Source organism: Lissotriton helveticus, chromosome 5_1, assembly GCF_964261635.1.
Source record: "Lissotriton helveticus chromosome 5_1, aLisHel1.1, whole genome shotgun sequence".
In the NCBI taxonomy this organism is placed as follows: Eukaryota; Metazoa; Chordata; class Amphibia; order Caudata; family Salamandridae; genus Lissotriton; species Lissotriton helveticus.
The window spans coordinates 1,531,799,644-1,531,815,137 of record NC_136065.1 but is presented as its reverse complement, the minus strand read 5'-3'; the positions used below and the strand labels follow the sequence as shown (position 1 = coordinate 1,531,815,137).

Genomic DNA, 15,494 nt, shown 5'->3' with positions numbered 1-15,494 from the left:
AAGATTAAAAATGTCTAAGTTGTATCAAAAAAGTATTTAATGTTTGATCAATTGGACATATTAAAATCAATGTGTTGGAAAACAAGCCTAATAGATTGTTTAGCTATTTCCAGATAGGTGGGTCAACATGTTTCTGCCGTAGGAGGTGTTAATTTACCAGGCATTCGTCAGGACAAAAAAGTGGACTAAACCCCGGCGGTATGAGCACGCTAAGGCCCACCCTAACCTAGGGACGTGAAAGTGAAAATATGTACAAAGTGCAAGTGAAGGAAAAAATCCTTCTCTGGTACTCTCGATTTGAGAAACCAAAAAATTGTGCACCTGCAAAGAAAGCGACATGGACATACATAAAAGAGACAAAATAAACAATTAATTATTGGTCTTAGCTCAAGGGTATGTTTATTGTAGTCACAAAAGTGCTCTAGTTGTGAAAAACTACAGACCGGTAGTCTAGCGATTATATTTCACACCAAACCAAATCAGGAGGGTGGTGTTCGCGCCAGGGGGTGGGTACATAAGTGCATAAGAGATCGGTAAAAATGCACTCAGCTTTATTCACATGCTGGTCGACCCGTACGAGGGGCGTATGTGGAAGGTAGGATCAATGGACCAAATGGCCAGTGACCCCAGCAGTAAAACAAAATGTTAAAAAGTTCTCACTTGAATGGTGAGAGACAATCACACCATGGATCTCGGGAGTGGGGTGGTGGCGAAATCGGCACACCCTTAGGGACAAAGAGACACCATTCAGCACTTAAAACAGACAGGTGGTACTTAGCTCGTGATGTTGGCAGAGGCGGCGCCTAGACTTACGCCCTCGACGCCAGGCACCCACTGGACACCTGCAGATCACCCTCAGTAACTGGATCCCAAAGATGTTCCTTTGGTCCGGTGGCGAGGTATATGAAGGCAAGTGAGAGCGGCGCCCAGTTCCGGGGTAGGCGTGTTTACGTCAGGAGGCGTGTTTACGTCAGGAGACGTCATTCAGTCCAATCAGGGAGGACGTTCCGAACAGGGGCAAGTAGTATGGGGAAAACAACTAGACCGGGAGCTGTCCGTGATTGCTCAAGTACAAAACATTATTGTCAGGAAATGTAGTGGACACTGGCGAGAGGCTGACAGCCCACAGAGCTAGAGGGCAGTTTAGATGTCACAAATTGGCAAGTTCGATGGATAGGTACTGTATGAAATTAGACTGGTCGCAAGAGGGGGAGAAAAATTGCAGACCTTGAGGCTCAAGCAATAAATCTTGGCATGGTTCGTGGCAAAAGCTAAAATAAAAAAAAGGATTATGACGAGGATGTCCCGCTTGACAGAACGGACAGTCGTAGAGATTCAAGCCTGCACACCGAAGTGGCTCACAGGAATGGCAACTACCATATAGCCCGATGTTGGAAATAAGAGACCCGGAAGATCAGTGCAGGTACTGATGTGCAAGCCGGGATGTAAATAGGGGTTATAGTCACTGGTCCTAATACGGTACAATCGAGGGGGCATTGGTATCAGTGTCACCCAGTGCTGGATTATTTCAGTATTGACGGCCATGGGATGTCGTCATTCGAGCTAAAATCAAAATGAGTTTTAACGGGAATGTCCCGCTTGACAGAACAGAGACTAATAGAGATTCCTAAGTGGCTCCCAGAGATGTCTACTACCAGATAGCTCTAGATTGGAAAAAAGATAGCCACAGGATCAGTGCAGGTACTGATGTGCAAGCCGAGATGTTCATGGGGTCATGATCACTGGTCCTAGTACGGAGACGAGTGGGCATTAGTATCAGTGTCACTCAGTGTTGGATTATATCAGTATTGACAACCATGGAATGTCGTCATTCAAGCCTTGGTTGTGGGTTCCCAGACGATAAACCCTTCTTTGTTCTTTCTCGAAGAGTCTCTGAGTAATGTTCTTCCCCCACTGATCTGTTCGATTACAGTCCACCTGAGATCGTTTGTGGTATGGTTGGTCTGGAGGAAGTGATCGCTCATTTTCGTTGTTATTCTTCGACATCGTATTTTGTTCCTGTGTTCACAGATTCTCTGTTTGATCTTTTGGGTGGTCATTCCGATGTATCGCAAATCGCAGGTAAATAACGTTTGAAGAGTTACAGGTAGTATGGTCTCTTTGGGTCCATATTTTACCTGATTCCGAGACTAGTTGCTTGGTTCGAGTCATCAAATGACAGACACTACAATCAGAGCAAGGGAAATGCCCCACAATTTTGGGCATGCCTCAAGTGTCAGTGATGGTGCGTATTCCTGGTAAGGAAGTTTCCTTGGGTCGAGTATGGACTAATGAGTCTTTTAGGCTTTGTCCTTTCTTGAAGGAGAAGAGCGGTTTCTCCCAGGTTTTGTTGGTGCTGGAGAGGATATTTCATTATATTTGACAAGCTGCTGTAGGTCGTGCCACAGGTCAGGGGGACTTCCTGGGGTTACCTGGGATTATTTTCCTAAAGGACCTCACGCGGTTGGTTGCGTGCTCGTTTGTATCCTTTGTTCAGGATGCTGGTTGGATAACCTCTTGCTTGCAGTTTCTGAGTAAGGCCAGATGATTGTTCCTTGAAGTCTTTTACATCACTGCAGTTACGCCTGATTCTCAGATACTGGCCATATGGAAGGTTCTCTTTTAATGGCCGCGGATGAAAGCTAGAGAATTCCAGGAGATTGTTCTTTGCGGTAGGTTTATAGTGAGTTTTAGTTGTCAAAGATGTGCCATTAACAGAGATTATGACGTCTAGGAAAACAACTTCAGTTTGACTCATTGTGTGGGTGAATCTTAAGTTAAGGTCTACAGTATTGATCCATCTCAAAAAAGTCATTCAACAGGGCCTCACTGCCTTTCCAAATTTGGAGCACATCGTCAATGTATCTCCTCCACATATAGATGGAGGGGGAGAACGGCCCTTGGTTGGTAGGATGTGCTTTGCTTCAAAGTCATAGACATACAACCCTGCCACACTAGGGGCGAAGGTGCTGCCCATTGAGGTCCCCGTGCTTTGCAGGAAGAGTTGCCCTTTGTATGCAAAGAAATTCTCTTTTAGGGCCATGGTGGCACAGTCTAGAATGAAGCCCTTTGGTGTTTGATGATTCCATGGGATAGAATCAAGGGCGGTCCCCAGGACCTTGATGGTATCGTCCTGGGGAATGCTTGTATATACGCTCTCTATATCTAGGGTGACCAGTGTCACGGTGCCCTCCTCAAAAGGTATTTCTTGTAGGAGATGTAGAAGGCTCTTGGTGTCCTTCAGGTAGGTGGGGGTGTTCTGGATGACTGGTTTCAGGAAGTGGTCACAAAAACGTGAGAGTGGTTCCAGCAACGAACCAATGCCAGAAACAATAGGCCTGCCTGGTGGTGGAGATTTGTTCTTGTGTGTTTTTGCCAGGGTATAATAGTATGGAATTACACTGTCACTGGCACTCAAGAAATCTGCTTCATTCTTGGAAATGTGCCCGTTTTCCTCCGCTTCCTTTACGAGGTGAGTGATTTTAGTTTTCAGCTCTGCTGTAGGGTCTTTGGTTCAGGGGGTATAGTGTTTTTTGTCATTCAGAAGATCTTGGCAAACTTTCTCATAGTCTCTAGTGTTCTGAATGACTATACCGCCGCCTTTGTCTGGCGTTGTAGCACACTGGGGAGGCAATCTGGTGTTGTAGCACACTGGGGAGGCATTCGGCCTCTCCCAGTGGGGCCCTATGATGAAGCATGTCACCAACCAGGTTGGTGGGTGAGGGCTTTCTATACATGCCTCAGGTATGCACATCTTGGCTTCGACTTTCCTTCAAGTCTAACTCTGGATGTGAAAGTTTCTTCTAGCGGTGTTAGTTGTGGTTCACAATATGGTCATGTTTTGTTTTTTTGGTATGCTGCTGCCGCAAGTCCTGTTATAGTCTTTTTCCTGCCATCAAATTGACAGTGGCTGTGTTCGAGGTTGTCGGGGAACTTGCCTTCAGACCTGAACTATTACTTGGGGTTCCTGGGCTGCTCCTTTGCTCCTCAACCTCTTTTTGTGCTGGAGAGGTTATATGTACCTCTTAATCACCATCTCTCATGTTCTTGACTTATCCTTTTCTAGCAAATATATCTTTATCATTACTTCTCTCCCTTGAACCAACAGGTTTGCCTCAATTGATTCATATTTACTCACTCAGATTACATGCCTACACGCATTGGGCAGCTATCCTTTAATGGTTAGTGGCTGCAGTAATAACTGCTGATGGATATATGTGTATATATATATATATATATATATATATATATATATATATATCCACACATACAAGGCCCTGCACAACCAAGGATCAGCATACATCAACCAGCGCCTGAACTTCGACTGACTCTCCAGACACCCACACTCTGCCTCCCTGCACCTTGCTCACACCCCTCGCATACGTTGAAGCTACAGCAGAGGTTGTTACGTCTCCTACCTTGGGCCAGGTCCTGGAACGACCTCCCTCTGAACTTCACCCTCTCTGCTGGAATTCAGAAAATTACTCAAGACCTGGCTGTTCGACTGATCCTCAGCAGCAAGAATACTCAGCGCCTGGATACCCTCACGGGTGATTAGTCGCGTTATACAAGACTTGTTTGACTGATTAGTCTTCTCATGCCATGCCTCTCTTCTTGTGCTGGGTTGGCACGTGGTGTCTCGTGTCCACATTTTAAACTCTTTCTATTCCTTTGGTAGCTGGAAAGAGGTGTATACGTTTTTAGGTTTTGCCTGGCGAAAGCTGCGCTCTGCGCAGCTTTTTCGCGCAGGCGAAAACCTAATGAGAACTGTAGTGTGGGTTTGGGTCGGCCCTCGTCATTTATTGGCTGGCTCCATAAATGGAGCATAGCCATTGGACGAGGGGCCTGTCCGTCAATGCCGGACCAGATTCAGAGGCGTTCCCGAGATTCTTTGGCTTTTGCCGACGTCACGCGATGTCAGCCGAAAGCCGGGAACGCCCCCGAATCTGGTCCGCCATTGAAGGCACCCGGAAGAAGTCCAGGTGAGTGCTTGCTTTTTTTTTTTTTGCTTTTTACCGCTGCCTCGGCTCCCGTTCCCGCCCCCTACCGCTGCCTCGCTCTCTGTCTCTCCCCGGCCCCGTTCCCGCCCCCCTACCGCTGCCTCGCCTCCATGTCCCGCCCCCCTACCGCTGCCTCGCTCTAGCTGTATTCGCTCCCTCAAAGGAAAGAAGTTACGACCCAGTGTGACATTTGCATAAACAGAGGTGTGGACCATATATTGAGCAGTATGTAGGGTGCTACGAGCACTCCCAAGGTACACGCCGTGGACCACTGCTCTACACAACCAGCCGTTGGGTCATATGCACAGCTTTCAGGGTTCCTTTTCTTGCTGTTGAAGAGATTGATGCTCATTGAACCAAAGACAAATAGAAAAACGTAAAAAATCGGTATTTTTGTTTGGGTAGTGTTATTGCTACAGCAGTTTACTACCTCCCTTGTTGTATACTCTCACCTGTGGCTCCGGCCTATAACTGAAGGGAGGGAAAAGAACAGCTGTTATGGCCCACAAGCAGGAACGCCACTATATCGTGGTCTAGTCCACTGGTTTTCCACATGTATATCCTTCTAATTATTTGCTCTACTGGTTTGTTGTGTGTTTAAGTTTGCTTTCTCCATTTAAATACTGGCATTCAGAATTTAAAGTGTAAAAATCCAGGAGTCCAAGGTGACAGTACACGTGAGATTTGTTGAAGGTGTAATGCTTTTCTAATTGGTGTAGGATTGTGGCTTTGTAACTCATCTGTGCGCATTGAAGGCACGGGTCACATTAGTATTCCGTGCTGTAATCCTGTCTTTAGCCGCTTGTGAAACATAAGGTTGGCCTGTACATTTGTAAACCTCCACCCTGAAATAACTGTGTGCAGACACGGAGATCTCGGGAGCCACTACAGCCGAGTAAGACTGACCTAATCTGTGCAAATGTGCAGAGTACGCAAATAATTTATTGTTTTGAAAAGCAAACACACTATTTTGCTGATTTGCTTGTATGTAAATGATGTACAGCCTTGTGTTTATGAAACTGCCTCATCTGTGCAGACTAATGTTGATTCGTGGCCCAGCTTCTTCTTGCGCGTGGAACAGTCACAGGGATGGTGTTAAAATGTAGTCTGTCTTTGTGGTGGGCAGAAACAGACGCATCAGCCAATAACCTCTCCTTCACTTCAACAGTGATTTGTTATTATTATTCTTGTATCATTACGAACTCTCGTCCTTTTCATTTACGTGACCCCCTTCTATTTGCCTGTAACTACGCTTGGGCTCGGGCTTGCAGTGTGTGTGGGGGCTTGCAGTGTGTGTGGGGGCTTGCAGTGTGTGTGGGGGCTTGCAGTGTGTGTGGGGGCTTGCAGTGTGTGTGGGGGCTTGCAGTGTGTGTGGGGGCTTGCAGTGTGTTGGGGGGCTCGCAGTGTGTTGGGGGGCTCGCAGTGTGTGGGGGGGCTCGCAGTGTGTTGGGGGGCTCGCAGTGTGTGGGGGGGCTCACAGTGTGTGGGGGGGCTCGCAGTGTGTTGGGGGGCTTGCAGTGTGTGGGGGGCTTGCAGTGTGTGGGGGGGGCTCGCAGTGTGTGGGGGGCTCGCAGTGTGTGGGGGGCTCACAGTGTGTAGGGAGGCTCTGTGGGTGTGTGGGGGGGCTTTGTGTGGCTGTGTGTGTGGGGGGCTCTGTGTGGGTGTGTGTGTGGGGGGCTCTGTGTGGGTGTGTGTGTGGGGAGGCCTCTGAGTGTGTGTTGGGGGGCTCTCTGTGGGTGTTTGTGGGTGTCATTTGCGAGAGATAAAGCTAGTGGCATTGTAAATGACAATGCCATTTATTTATGTTAAAAAAAAACATAAATAAAAATATTGTCAAGAGCAATGCCAGTAGCTCAAACTTTAACAAAGGCAAAACCATTGCATTGTAAATGCTTGTTTACCACATCCTGCGCTATCGAATGTGAATTCATTTTGCCAGCAGCTGAGGGATTGCCTTGGAACAAGCACTGGCCAAGACAGGAACTGCCAATGTTAAACATCGGACACAAAGACATGCCAACTCAGCCACAGTCTGCCTTCCTTCATGTATTAATCTTGCTTTTTTGTTACTTATAGTGTAGAGTTTAATTACTTGGCCTGTTTGTCACTTTACACAGGCATAAATGTCTGTGGCATGCTGATAAATCCTGCTGTATTCTTCTAAGAAAAGGACATTCCCGTTGTCTTACCTCTCTAGGCATTTTTTTTAATTTTTTTTTTTTAGCTCTGGCTTTGTAGTGTCCTGAAGACGGTGGTACCAAAGTTTGGTCATGCACCAAAACGCATGTTGCGTAACCATAACCCAAACTGGAACCAGAAACAAACGCAATTATTGTAATGATAAATCAAATACTTTCAAGCACTTTAAAAAAAAATAGTTTTTACTGAATAACATTCAATTTGTATACCATCGGAAAATCTGTTTGTGTCCAACATTATATACATTGCTATTATGTTCAACATGTACTACAAATGATATCAAAATCAATGTATTATTATGTACAACGCACCCTACATTTCACTCCGACCAAATTGTTACCCTCATAGATGCGTCAGTCATCATTCATACTCTTTAAGCCTGCAACACATTAAAACCATCTGGCATATAGAACCAAGCCATACAATGTGGGGGATATTCCCCTAGAGATCTTAATACAGTATAATACAATGAATTTACCAGTAGTGAACAGCAGTTTGCAAGTAGAGTATACTATACAACGATTAATTAATCACAATTCTATTGTACATGTTTAGGGCTCAACAACATAGTACTGTCCTTATGGTTACGATTTATACCAATACCACAAGGTGGAGTGGGCAGTTTGATTATTGTAGTGGTTTCTTTCCCCTGGCCCTGCTTGTCTCTTATCTGTTTTTCTCCAGAGGCCCTCTTACATCTAATAGACTCTCCCTGTAACTCTGCCATGGCCCACAGATGACACCTTGTGTTATGGAAGTCTCCCATTCGCCACCTGGGCTAGCTTCTTCCTTCCATATTTAGTATATCCAGCCCCTTCCAAGACTTCCTCCATATTGAGCAAGAGAATGACCATCCCAGTGTCAGATAAGTGTGCCCCATCTTGTTCAAGACTTCCCACTCGGGGTCTGTTCAAAAGACTGTGTTTAACCCCTTCGCTGCGGGGCAAATTCCACCGCGGTGCGAGAGGGGGCGGGCTGGGCATGGCGCTGCCATAATGAGGATGGCTCCCGGCTGTCATGAGTCACAGTAGGCGTGTGCTCATGAGGGCCGGGAGCTGTCTGAACTCTGCCCACTGATAATTCTCCTGCACAGGTGGGGAATTAACCGCGCGTGGGCAGAGCGGCAACGGTCGGACGGCTCCCACATGACTACCCTGACACATGGCGGCCGGGAGCCGTCATGAGCACCCATGGTGTTAAACTAAAACCAGGTGGCTTTAAAAAAAATTTGTTCAAGCAGGAACACTCCAAGTATGACCTGGGCACTGCATGCAGCCCTCCTGACCTTTACATACGGCCCCCTAATCAACAGCAGCACTGGACTGCTGTACGCTTCACTCAGCACGAACATTAAAAAGATGTTAAATAAACAAGCAAGCTTTTATTCAAAGATTAATTGAAGTTAAGGAAGCAACTAGGTTTCCTGCACCGCTTATCTTTTGGAACATCTTCATTTTTAAAGGTATCTTGCAGCAAGAGTGCATAAATATGATTGTCTCTTCAAAATTCAAAAAGTGCATTTCGTTAATATGCAGGGCCATTTCAACTTGGTATATCAGATATCCGTGCATTCAGAAGTATTTGTTTAAAGTGGTAGTTCTCAAATATGAATTTAGAAAAATTAAATAAAGCAGTGCCAATAGTGAACCTAAAGTCAAGTCCGTTATTCTGTGCACTTTTAGGGTGGTCTAAGTTCCTATTATACGTGAACAACATTATAGTTAATTAAATCAAACACAGGAAAAGGTTTTGTACAGCACACATTCTGAAGTCCTGTATTTTCAAGCCCTCCTATATGTGATAATGCAGAAAAGGAGGGAACAGGAAATCAATCAATTGCCAAAGATCATACAATTTGCAAAGTGAAAGAGCTGGGATTAATCCCAAGTTTTCTGGTGTCAAATTGTGCACCTCCGCCACTAGATTTATATGCCTGCAGATAAGGTGGCAACATTTGCTGGTATGAGGTATCCTTGCATGTGGTTCCCTGAATCAGCTCGGCCCCTACATTCTAATTTAGGTACATTTGTACTGCCTGGCCGTTCCAATGTCCCGACTCAGACTAGAAGTATTGGTGCAGTTAGGAAGGTGTCCCCTCGGCCTGTGTTTAAAAAATATATATATTTTGGGGGGGGTCCCATCATGCGAACAACAAAAGCCCTAGGGGTGGGGAATCAGGAAGAACATTGAATTTCCCCTTAATCGGAAACTGCTGAATGGTTAGCCTAACCCAAGTATGCTTTGTGTGCATTAGAAAACACTATCCAAAAAGAGTACACATGTAACAGAGGGAAATGGCGATCGCCGCTGCTTTGATTGCTGTGGCTGTCTTTATTAGGTCTGCTGGTGGACCGACTGGCAGATCTATTGTGCTCCGGAGCGTCATCGAAACGTACAAAAGGAGGAGCTGTTTAGCTGACAAGTCGGTGATGGTATCGCCTGGATGAACTGCACCCGACACAAGTCATTTCCACTTACTACAAACGGAGTGTGCAGTATTGAGTGGAATCCATCCCCGCCCCCAGAGCAAACCGTGGCAGTCGATTGGTTTGTTTTGGTCTGTGTGTGATATTTTAAGATGTGCTGCTTGAAGTCGCTACTCATAAGTTACACAATATTAGTATTTTACGATGTCCCGTAGTTGCCAAATTAGCATGGCTTTTTTTTATCGGTCTGTTGTATCGAATCCTCTCCTACAATACTACCCGAGTAGTAAAAAAATGGTATTATGCCCAAATCGCAGTCCATAATCTCTCCCCGCCTCTCCTTTAGCATACAGTAGTGAATCCATGTCCGAGACCCCCTGTTGTCTGAAAATGCACGCGCTCTTGTACAGTTTTAAATGTATGTCATATTCCCTCTGAGCTGGTGAGGTGTCGTAAACAAGTGCTTTCTGTAAATCTCAACTGCCTCGTACTTCCCATCATCTTCACGAATGTCCCCGATTCTTATTTAGAAGGCTCCCAGCCAGCACTGAGCCGGGAAGTTATAAACCACCTGTTATATTTGCATAACGTCCATGCGAGAAGCCTCGGAAACGAACCTGGGAAGAGAAGTACCCCGGGAAAATATTGCAGCTGCTATTTCGGCCTTGCTAGACGCGCTGTACTGTAACCTGCATGAAGCAAGGCTGTGATGACAGGAAACCTGTAACCGGCCCTCCAGGGGTGACCCTTACTTGGAATCCTGGACCGGTCTCTCCTTTAAATTCACGGGGCGTTCGATGTGTTCAGGTCATTTTGCTCCTAGAGCTGGAGGAAGGTGTTCCTGTAGACTGCTTGCTTTCCGCAATGGCGCCAGCGCCCCGTGAGTCCCATTGCCCGGGCTTTTTGATTACTAGATAAGGCCATGGCACATAGATGGCCCCGGGATTTCCTTTATCCAACTGGTGCAGTCTGATACTTTATTCCAAAGTTGCTGTATTTTAAGTAGACCAAGACAACCACGATCTAGAGTGCATTTATGTTCTTTGCTGAGACCTATTACTGGACACAAGTCACCCAGGAACAGTTTTCTTTTAATCTGCTTGAAGAACAATTATTGTGGCGTTGTGCCTATTATACCAGCGTGGGTTGTATTTCTGTGTCGTATCAGTGAACTGACACTTTGCCTTCTTGTATCTTGCTTGCAGTGCGCGTCGGAGATGGCCTGTATGACTCTTATATGCGATTAGACCAGGTGGGAAGCCAGGATGCACCAAACGAGGAGCCAAGCCCAACTGCACTACCTGCCATCGGAAGACTCACTGTAAGTAAACTGTGGACACCTTACATGGTGATCAGATGCTATACATGGTTTGGCGAGCGAGAAAAGTCCGAGCTGTTTCCATTTAAAGCCCTGGATTGCCTTGCTTTGAGCAACGGACCTGCTTGTTGGGAGTCCATCAACCTAATGGATGTTGGCCCTTCTCTTGCTGTGGGTCACAATATATTTGGTCGGGGACTTTTTGACAAGCTTGTTAGGTGTGCTGGGGCAGTGAGGTTTTTTTTGGGGTAGGGAGAGGATCCGTTCAGGTGGTCCTCAAGGTGCTGTGTGTTTGGTCTTGGGATACTGACCCTGCACACGTGGTGGGCGAGACGAGCATATTTTGTGAGGTACTGACCGGGCTAAGCAAACTGCTGTATACGGGGGTACGTATGGTGGGACTACTTGTCAGGGTTGTAGCAACTGCACGTATTTATTGAAAACATTGTATGAGGCCTGCTTGCGGTTGTGGTGTGCTGCTTGATGAGGTCTGTAGTTGAAGATAATAACCTGAAGGTCTTAGACATGCATGTGTAGGAGCAGGAGGAGTGGCCTCTAAAGTTTGCTGTAGGAGTGCCTGGTTCAACTACTTGTGAGCAGATATCTGGGAAGATCTACTTGTGTGGTGTGACAGAATATATCATCCATTGGGGCATGGAACTACTATTTATGGCGAACGAACCTCTTAATCCCCTTTTCCAACATTACAAATCTCTAATACTGGGGTTAATAATAAATGTGCACCTTGAATAACACATATAAAGACCTTAAAAACTATTCCATGGAGCACTGTGGGCCCTGGAAATCCTTCACACCCAGTGCACAGACGAGCAGTCAGCATTTAGCATCTTTGCACAACATCAACACCTGGCCACTTACTCTCTTTGAACTGGATACCTTGGCATGCTTTTGCAGTGACCCTGACAGTAGCTGATACATTATTAAGTGTCCTTCCTAATGTTTCCCAGAAGACTTGTCTTCACCATGACATCCAAGCCACCATAAACATTATGTCATGGTCCAAAGTGCTTTGTTTGTCAGGCCAGGTTGTTCGCCTGAACCTCGGGAGTACTACCATTACAGATTATCAGATTAAATGACCTTTTTTTCTGTACGCACACTACCCATTGGAGTATAGGCTGCATTTTCTTTTAATGGTTTCCGAATAGGTCAACGAAATTTCGATTACTGTAAGAGTAATACACCTTTGATTTTTCTGTCTTAAACACACTTGTGCTGCTTTATTACAAATCGGTTGGTATTATAGCACTTTGGCAACTCTCGGACCATTTGAAGTCACTGAGGAGGGAAAAGGTCAGCGTGAAGAAGGGACCATGTTTTATTAAGTTGCTGTTTGTGACGTATGTATACTTTAATACCAATGCTTCAAACATCTTTGGTTGAACAGAAGAATAACTGCGGGGGCGTGAAACAGAAGAGAAAGCTAATAAGCTTATGGGATAGAGGAAGTAGGGCTCATGTTTATGCTATGTTTATTTCATGTGCAGTAATTGCACATCCCGTGCACATCTTTGAAGCATACCGGTTGGTGGGATGTAGGGAGAAAAGAGGGGTAGTAATGAAAGGGGAGGAGGAGGAAGAAGTGCAAAGGGAATAACAAAAACAAGAGACCTTGATAAGTTGGTTTGGTTTCTTGTGTAGCGCTTGCACAGCACATGCCTTATGCCACTTCATAGATTATGGGGAGCAGAAGTGGGCATAAAGGGACCCTAAGAAGTAAGGCCATGCCCCTAAGATTTGACTAAAACGTGAGAGCCAAGTGTGTTCGAGGAAAATTGACCAAGACTGGAATGCTTGCTATATGATGATAAATGTGCAGTATTCTTGCTTGGATTGAAAAACACATTTTGGTCCTTTTTGCTGTCCTTCCTTCCCCCTTCTGCCCCATCACAGTGGTTTGCTTTGTTGTCTGCTCTAATAAGTTGTTCAAGGCAAAACTAATGGAAATAACATATGTGTTAAATTGACCATTTTTGGTGGACCCAACACCGAAGGGTCCCTGTAGTGTGTGTTTTTTTTATTTTTTTTTATTTTATTTTTTTAAACATTTTGGATTGTGTAGGAAACTAAACCCTTCTTGCTCCTTTTGTGTCTTGCCATGAGTATATCGGCTACAGACAACAAACTGCATTGTTGGGTTTCGCTTGGTGCTAGTGCTGCCCACGTGGTATTTTGTAGTGTTATGAGATGTGTAGATTCCTTTCTTTGGGTGTGTGGGACGGGGGTCGTTCTGCCATAGAGAAAGCATGTGTTGTCCTGTCTGGAAGAAATGTGAGCACCAACAACGGAGTAATAGTATCAACTGTTATTTGTATCACTTAGAAACTCGAAGATGTGATGTACCGTATAAAATAACGGGGTGGTGGCGGTGGCAACATGGATAATAGAGGGCGGTTGAGAAGGGGCAAGCAACAACATGGCCAGCGGGAGGAGGGCCGCCTAAGTAGCAGCACGGGGGCAGGAAGGGGCAAGCATCAACATAGACAGTTGGTGGGGGTGTAAGCAAGAACAAGGATGATATGGGGGGTAAGCAACAACGCAGAGGGTGGGAGGGGCAAACAAACATTCGAAGGGTAGCAAGCAACAACACAGTCGGTGGGAGGAGGCTAGAACCAGCCCTGAGGAGGGCACAAAACAACACAGAGGGGTCAAGCAGCAACACACAGCAGGAGGGGTCAAGCAGCAACACAGCGGAGGGGTCAAGCAGCAATACGCAAAGCAGGATGGGCAAGCATCAACATGCACAGCAGATGGGGCCAGCATCAACATGCACAGCAGATGGGGTAAGCATCAACATGCACAGCGGATGGGGCAAGCATCAACATAGACAGCGGATGGGGCAAGCATCAACACAGACAGCGGATGGGGGGGGGCAAGCATCAACCCAGACAGCGGATGGGGGGGGGCAAGCATCAACCCAGACAGCGGATGGGGGGGGGCAAGCATCAACCCAGACAGCGGATGGGGGGGGGGCAAGCATCAACCCAGACAGCGGATGGGGGCAAGCATCAACACAGACAGCGGATGGGGGCAAGCATCAACACAGACAGCGGATGGGGGCAAGCATCTACACAGACATCGGATGGGGGCAAGCATCGACACAGACATCGGATGGGGGCAAGCATCAACACAGACAGCGGATGGGTGGCAAGCATCAACACAGACAGCGGATGGGTGGTAAGCATCAACACAGACAGCGGATGGGGGCAAGCATCAACACAGACAGCGGATGGGGGCAAGCAACAACACAGACAGCGGATGGGGGCAAGCATCAACACAGACAGCGGATGGGGGGCAAGCATCAACACAGACAGCGGATGGGGGCAAGCATCAACACAGACATCGGATGGGGGCAAGCATCAACACAGAAAGCATATGAGGGCAAGCAACAACACAGAAAGCATATGAGGGCAAGCAACAACACAGGCAGCAGATGGGGGCAAGCAAAAGGATAAACGGTGGGAGGGGGAAAGCAACCACATGAACATGTGGATGGGCCATGCAAGAACACGTACAGCGGAGTGGGAGGCAACCTGAGCACTTGAGGGGGACAGAATCGTATGGCTGAGAGAGCGACAGGAGCGTGAGGATGATGCACGTGAGGAAAACAGCTCGCAAACACATACTCTCTCATAGAGTGTTTCAACAAAAACAAAAAAGTACCTCTCAAAACGCAAGCATTGGAAGGACACAAGTACTTGTGACGTGTTACAGGGGAGGGTCAAACAGAAGAAGAGGATGCGAGACTTGTACGCATGAACAAATCAGAAATTATCAATTAAGTGACGATGAAGCCAAGCAGCTTACAGTGAGCTTAAAGCCCACCCACTAACAGAATGTCTTGCAAGCAACTGGGCATGCACTGTTTCAGTCGAAGCCTAAATATGCCCCTGTGTAAAAGGTGGCTTGCATATGTGCGGGGGGAAAAAGTAAGCAAAACATTACTCATCGAAAAAACATAAAGTTCAATTAAAGCAGAGATTGGCAGGCTAGTCCTGACACTGAAGTACACGTCTGTTGTAGGCAGATGTGCACATATGCATATGCAAGAGGAAAACACAATCCCTTGCAATGTCTCAAGTGGACTAACCCATTGTTATATACTGTTGTAGTGTGCGGGAGCAATTGTGAATGATGGCTTTCCAAAAGTCACTCTATGTAAATATGTTTGTATTTTAATTATGACTTCATATGGAAAACATGAGGCTGGCAAAAAAGCAAAAGCTGTCTCTGGACAATGTCTAAAAACGTTTATAAACCTTAACAGCAAATTTGTTTTCACCACATTATCCAGGTGACTGGCCTGTAAGAACTCGGTCACTGAAAAGAGAATTTTGCAGTCCTGCACTTTCTTTTAGCAAGTTCGTGCATTCTAGGAGATGTGCTTTTGGTTGTTTTGAAAGGAACCAACTTAATTGAAGTCCATGATGACAATGGTTTGTTGAAATAAGCCTCTAAATTATAAAATAATTGTTAAGATGATCGAAAAGTACATTGACACTTTGCTTCTTGTCGACACCTCCTATTGCC

At 46.1% G+C, this 15,494-nt stretch overlaps 1 protein-coding gene across 2 annotated transcripts in view; it reads left to right on the top strand.

Moving 5' to 3' along the window:
• The window catches only part of DYRK3 (dual specificity tyrosine phosphorylation regulated kinase 3), a 48,311-nt gene that overhangs the window by 13,009 nt on the left and 19,808 nt on the right, over positions 1-15,494 (top strand). For both annotated transcript variants that reach the window (XM_078644567.1, XM_078644566.1), the window contains exon 2: positions 10,831-10,946. In XM_078644567.1, coding sequence (XP_078500693.1) covers positions 10,863-10,946 — 84 coding nt within the window. In that variant the 5' untranslated portion in view covers positions 10,831-10,862. The remainder of the gene's footprint in view (positions 1-10,830; positions 10,947-15,494) is intronic.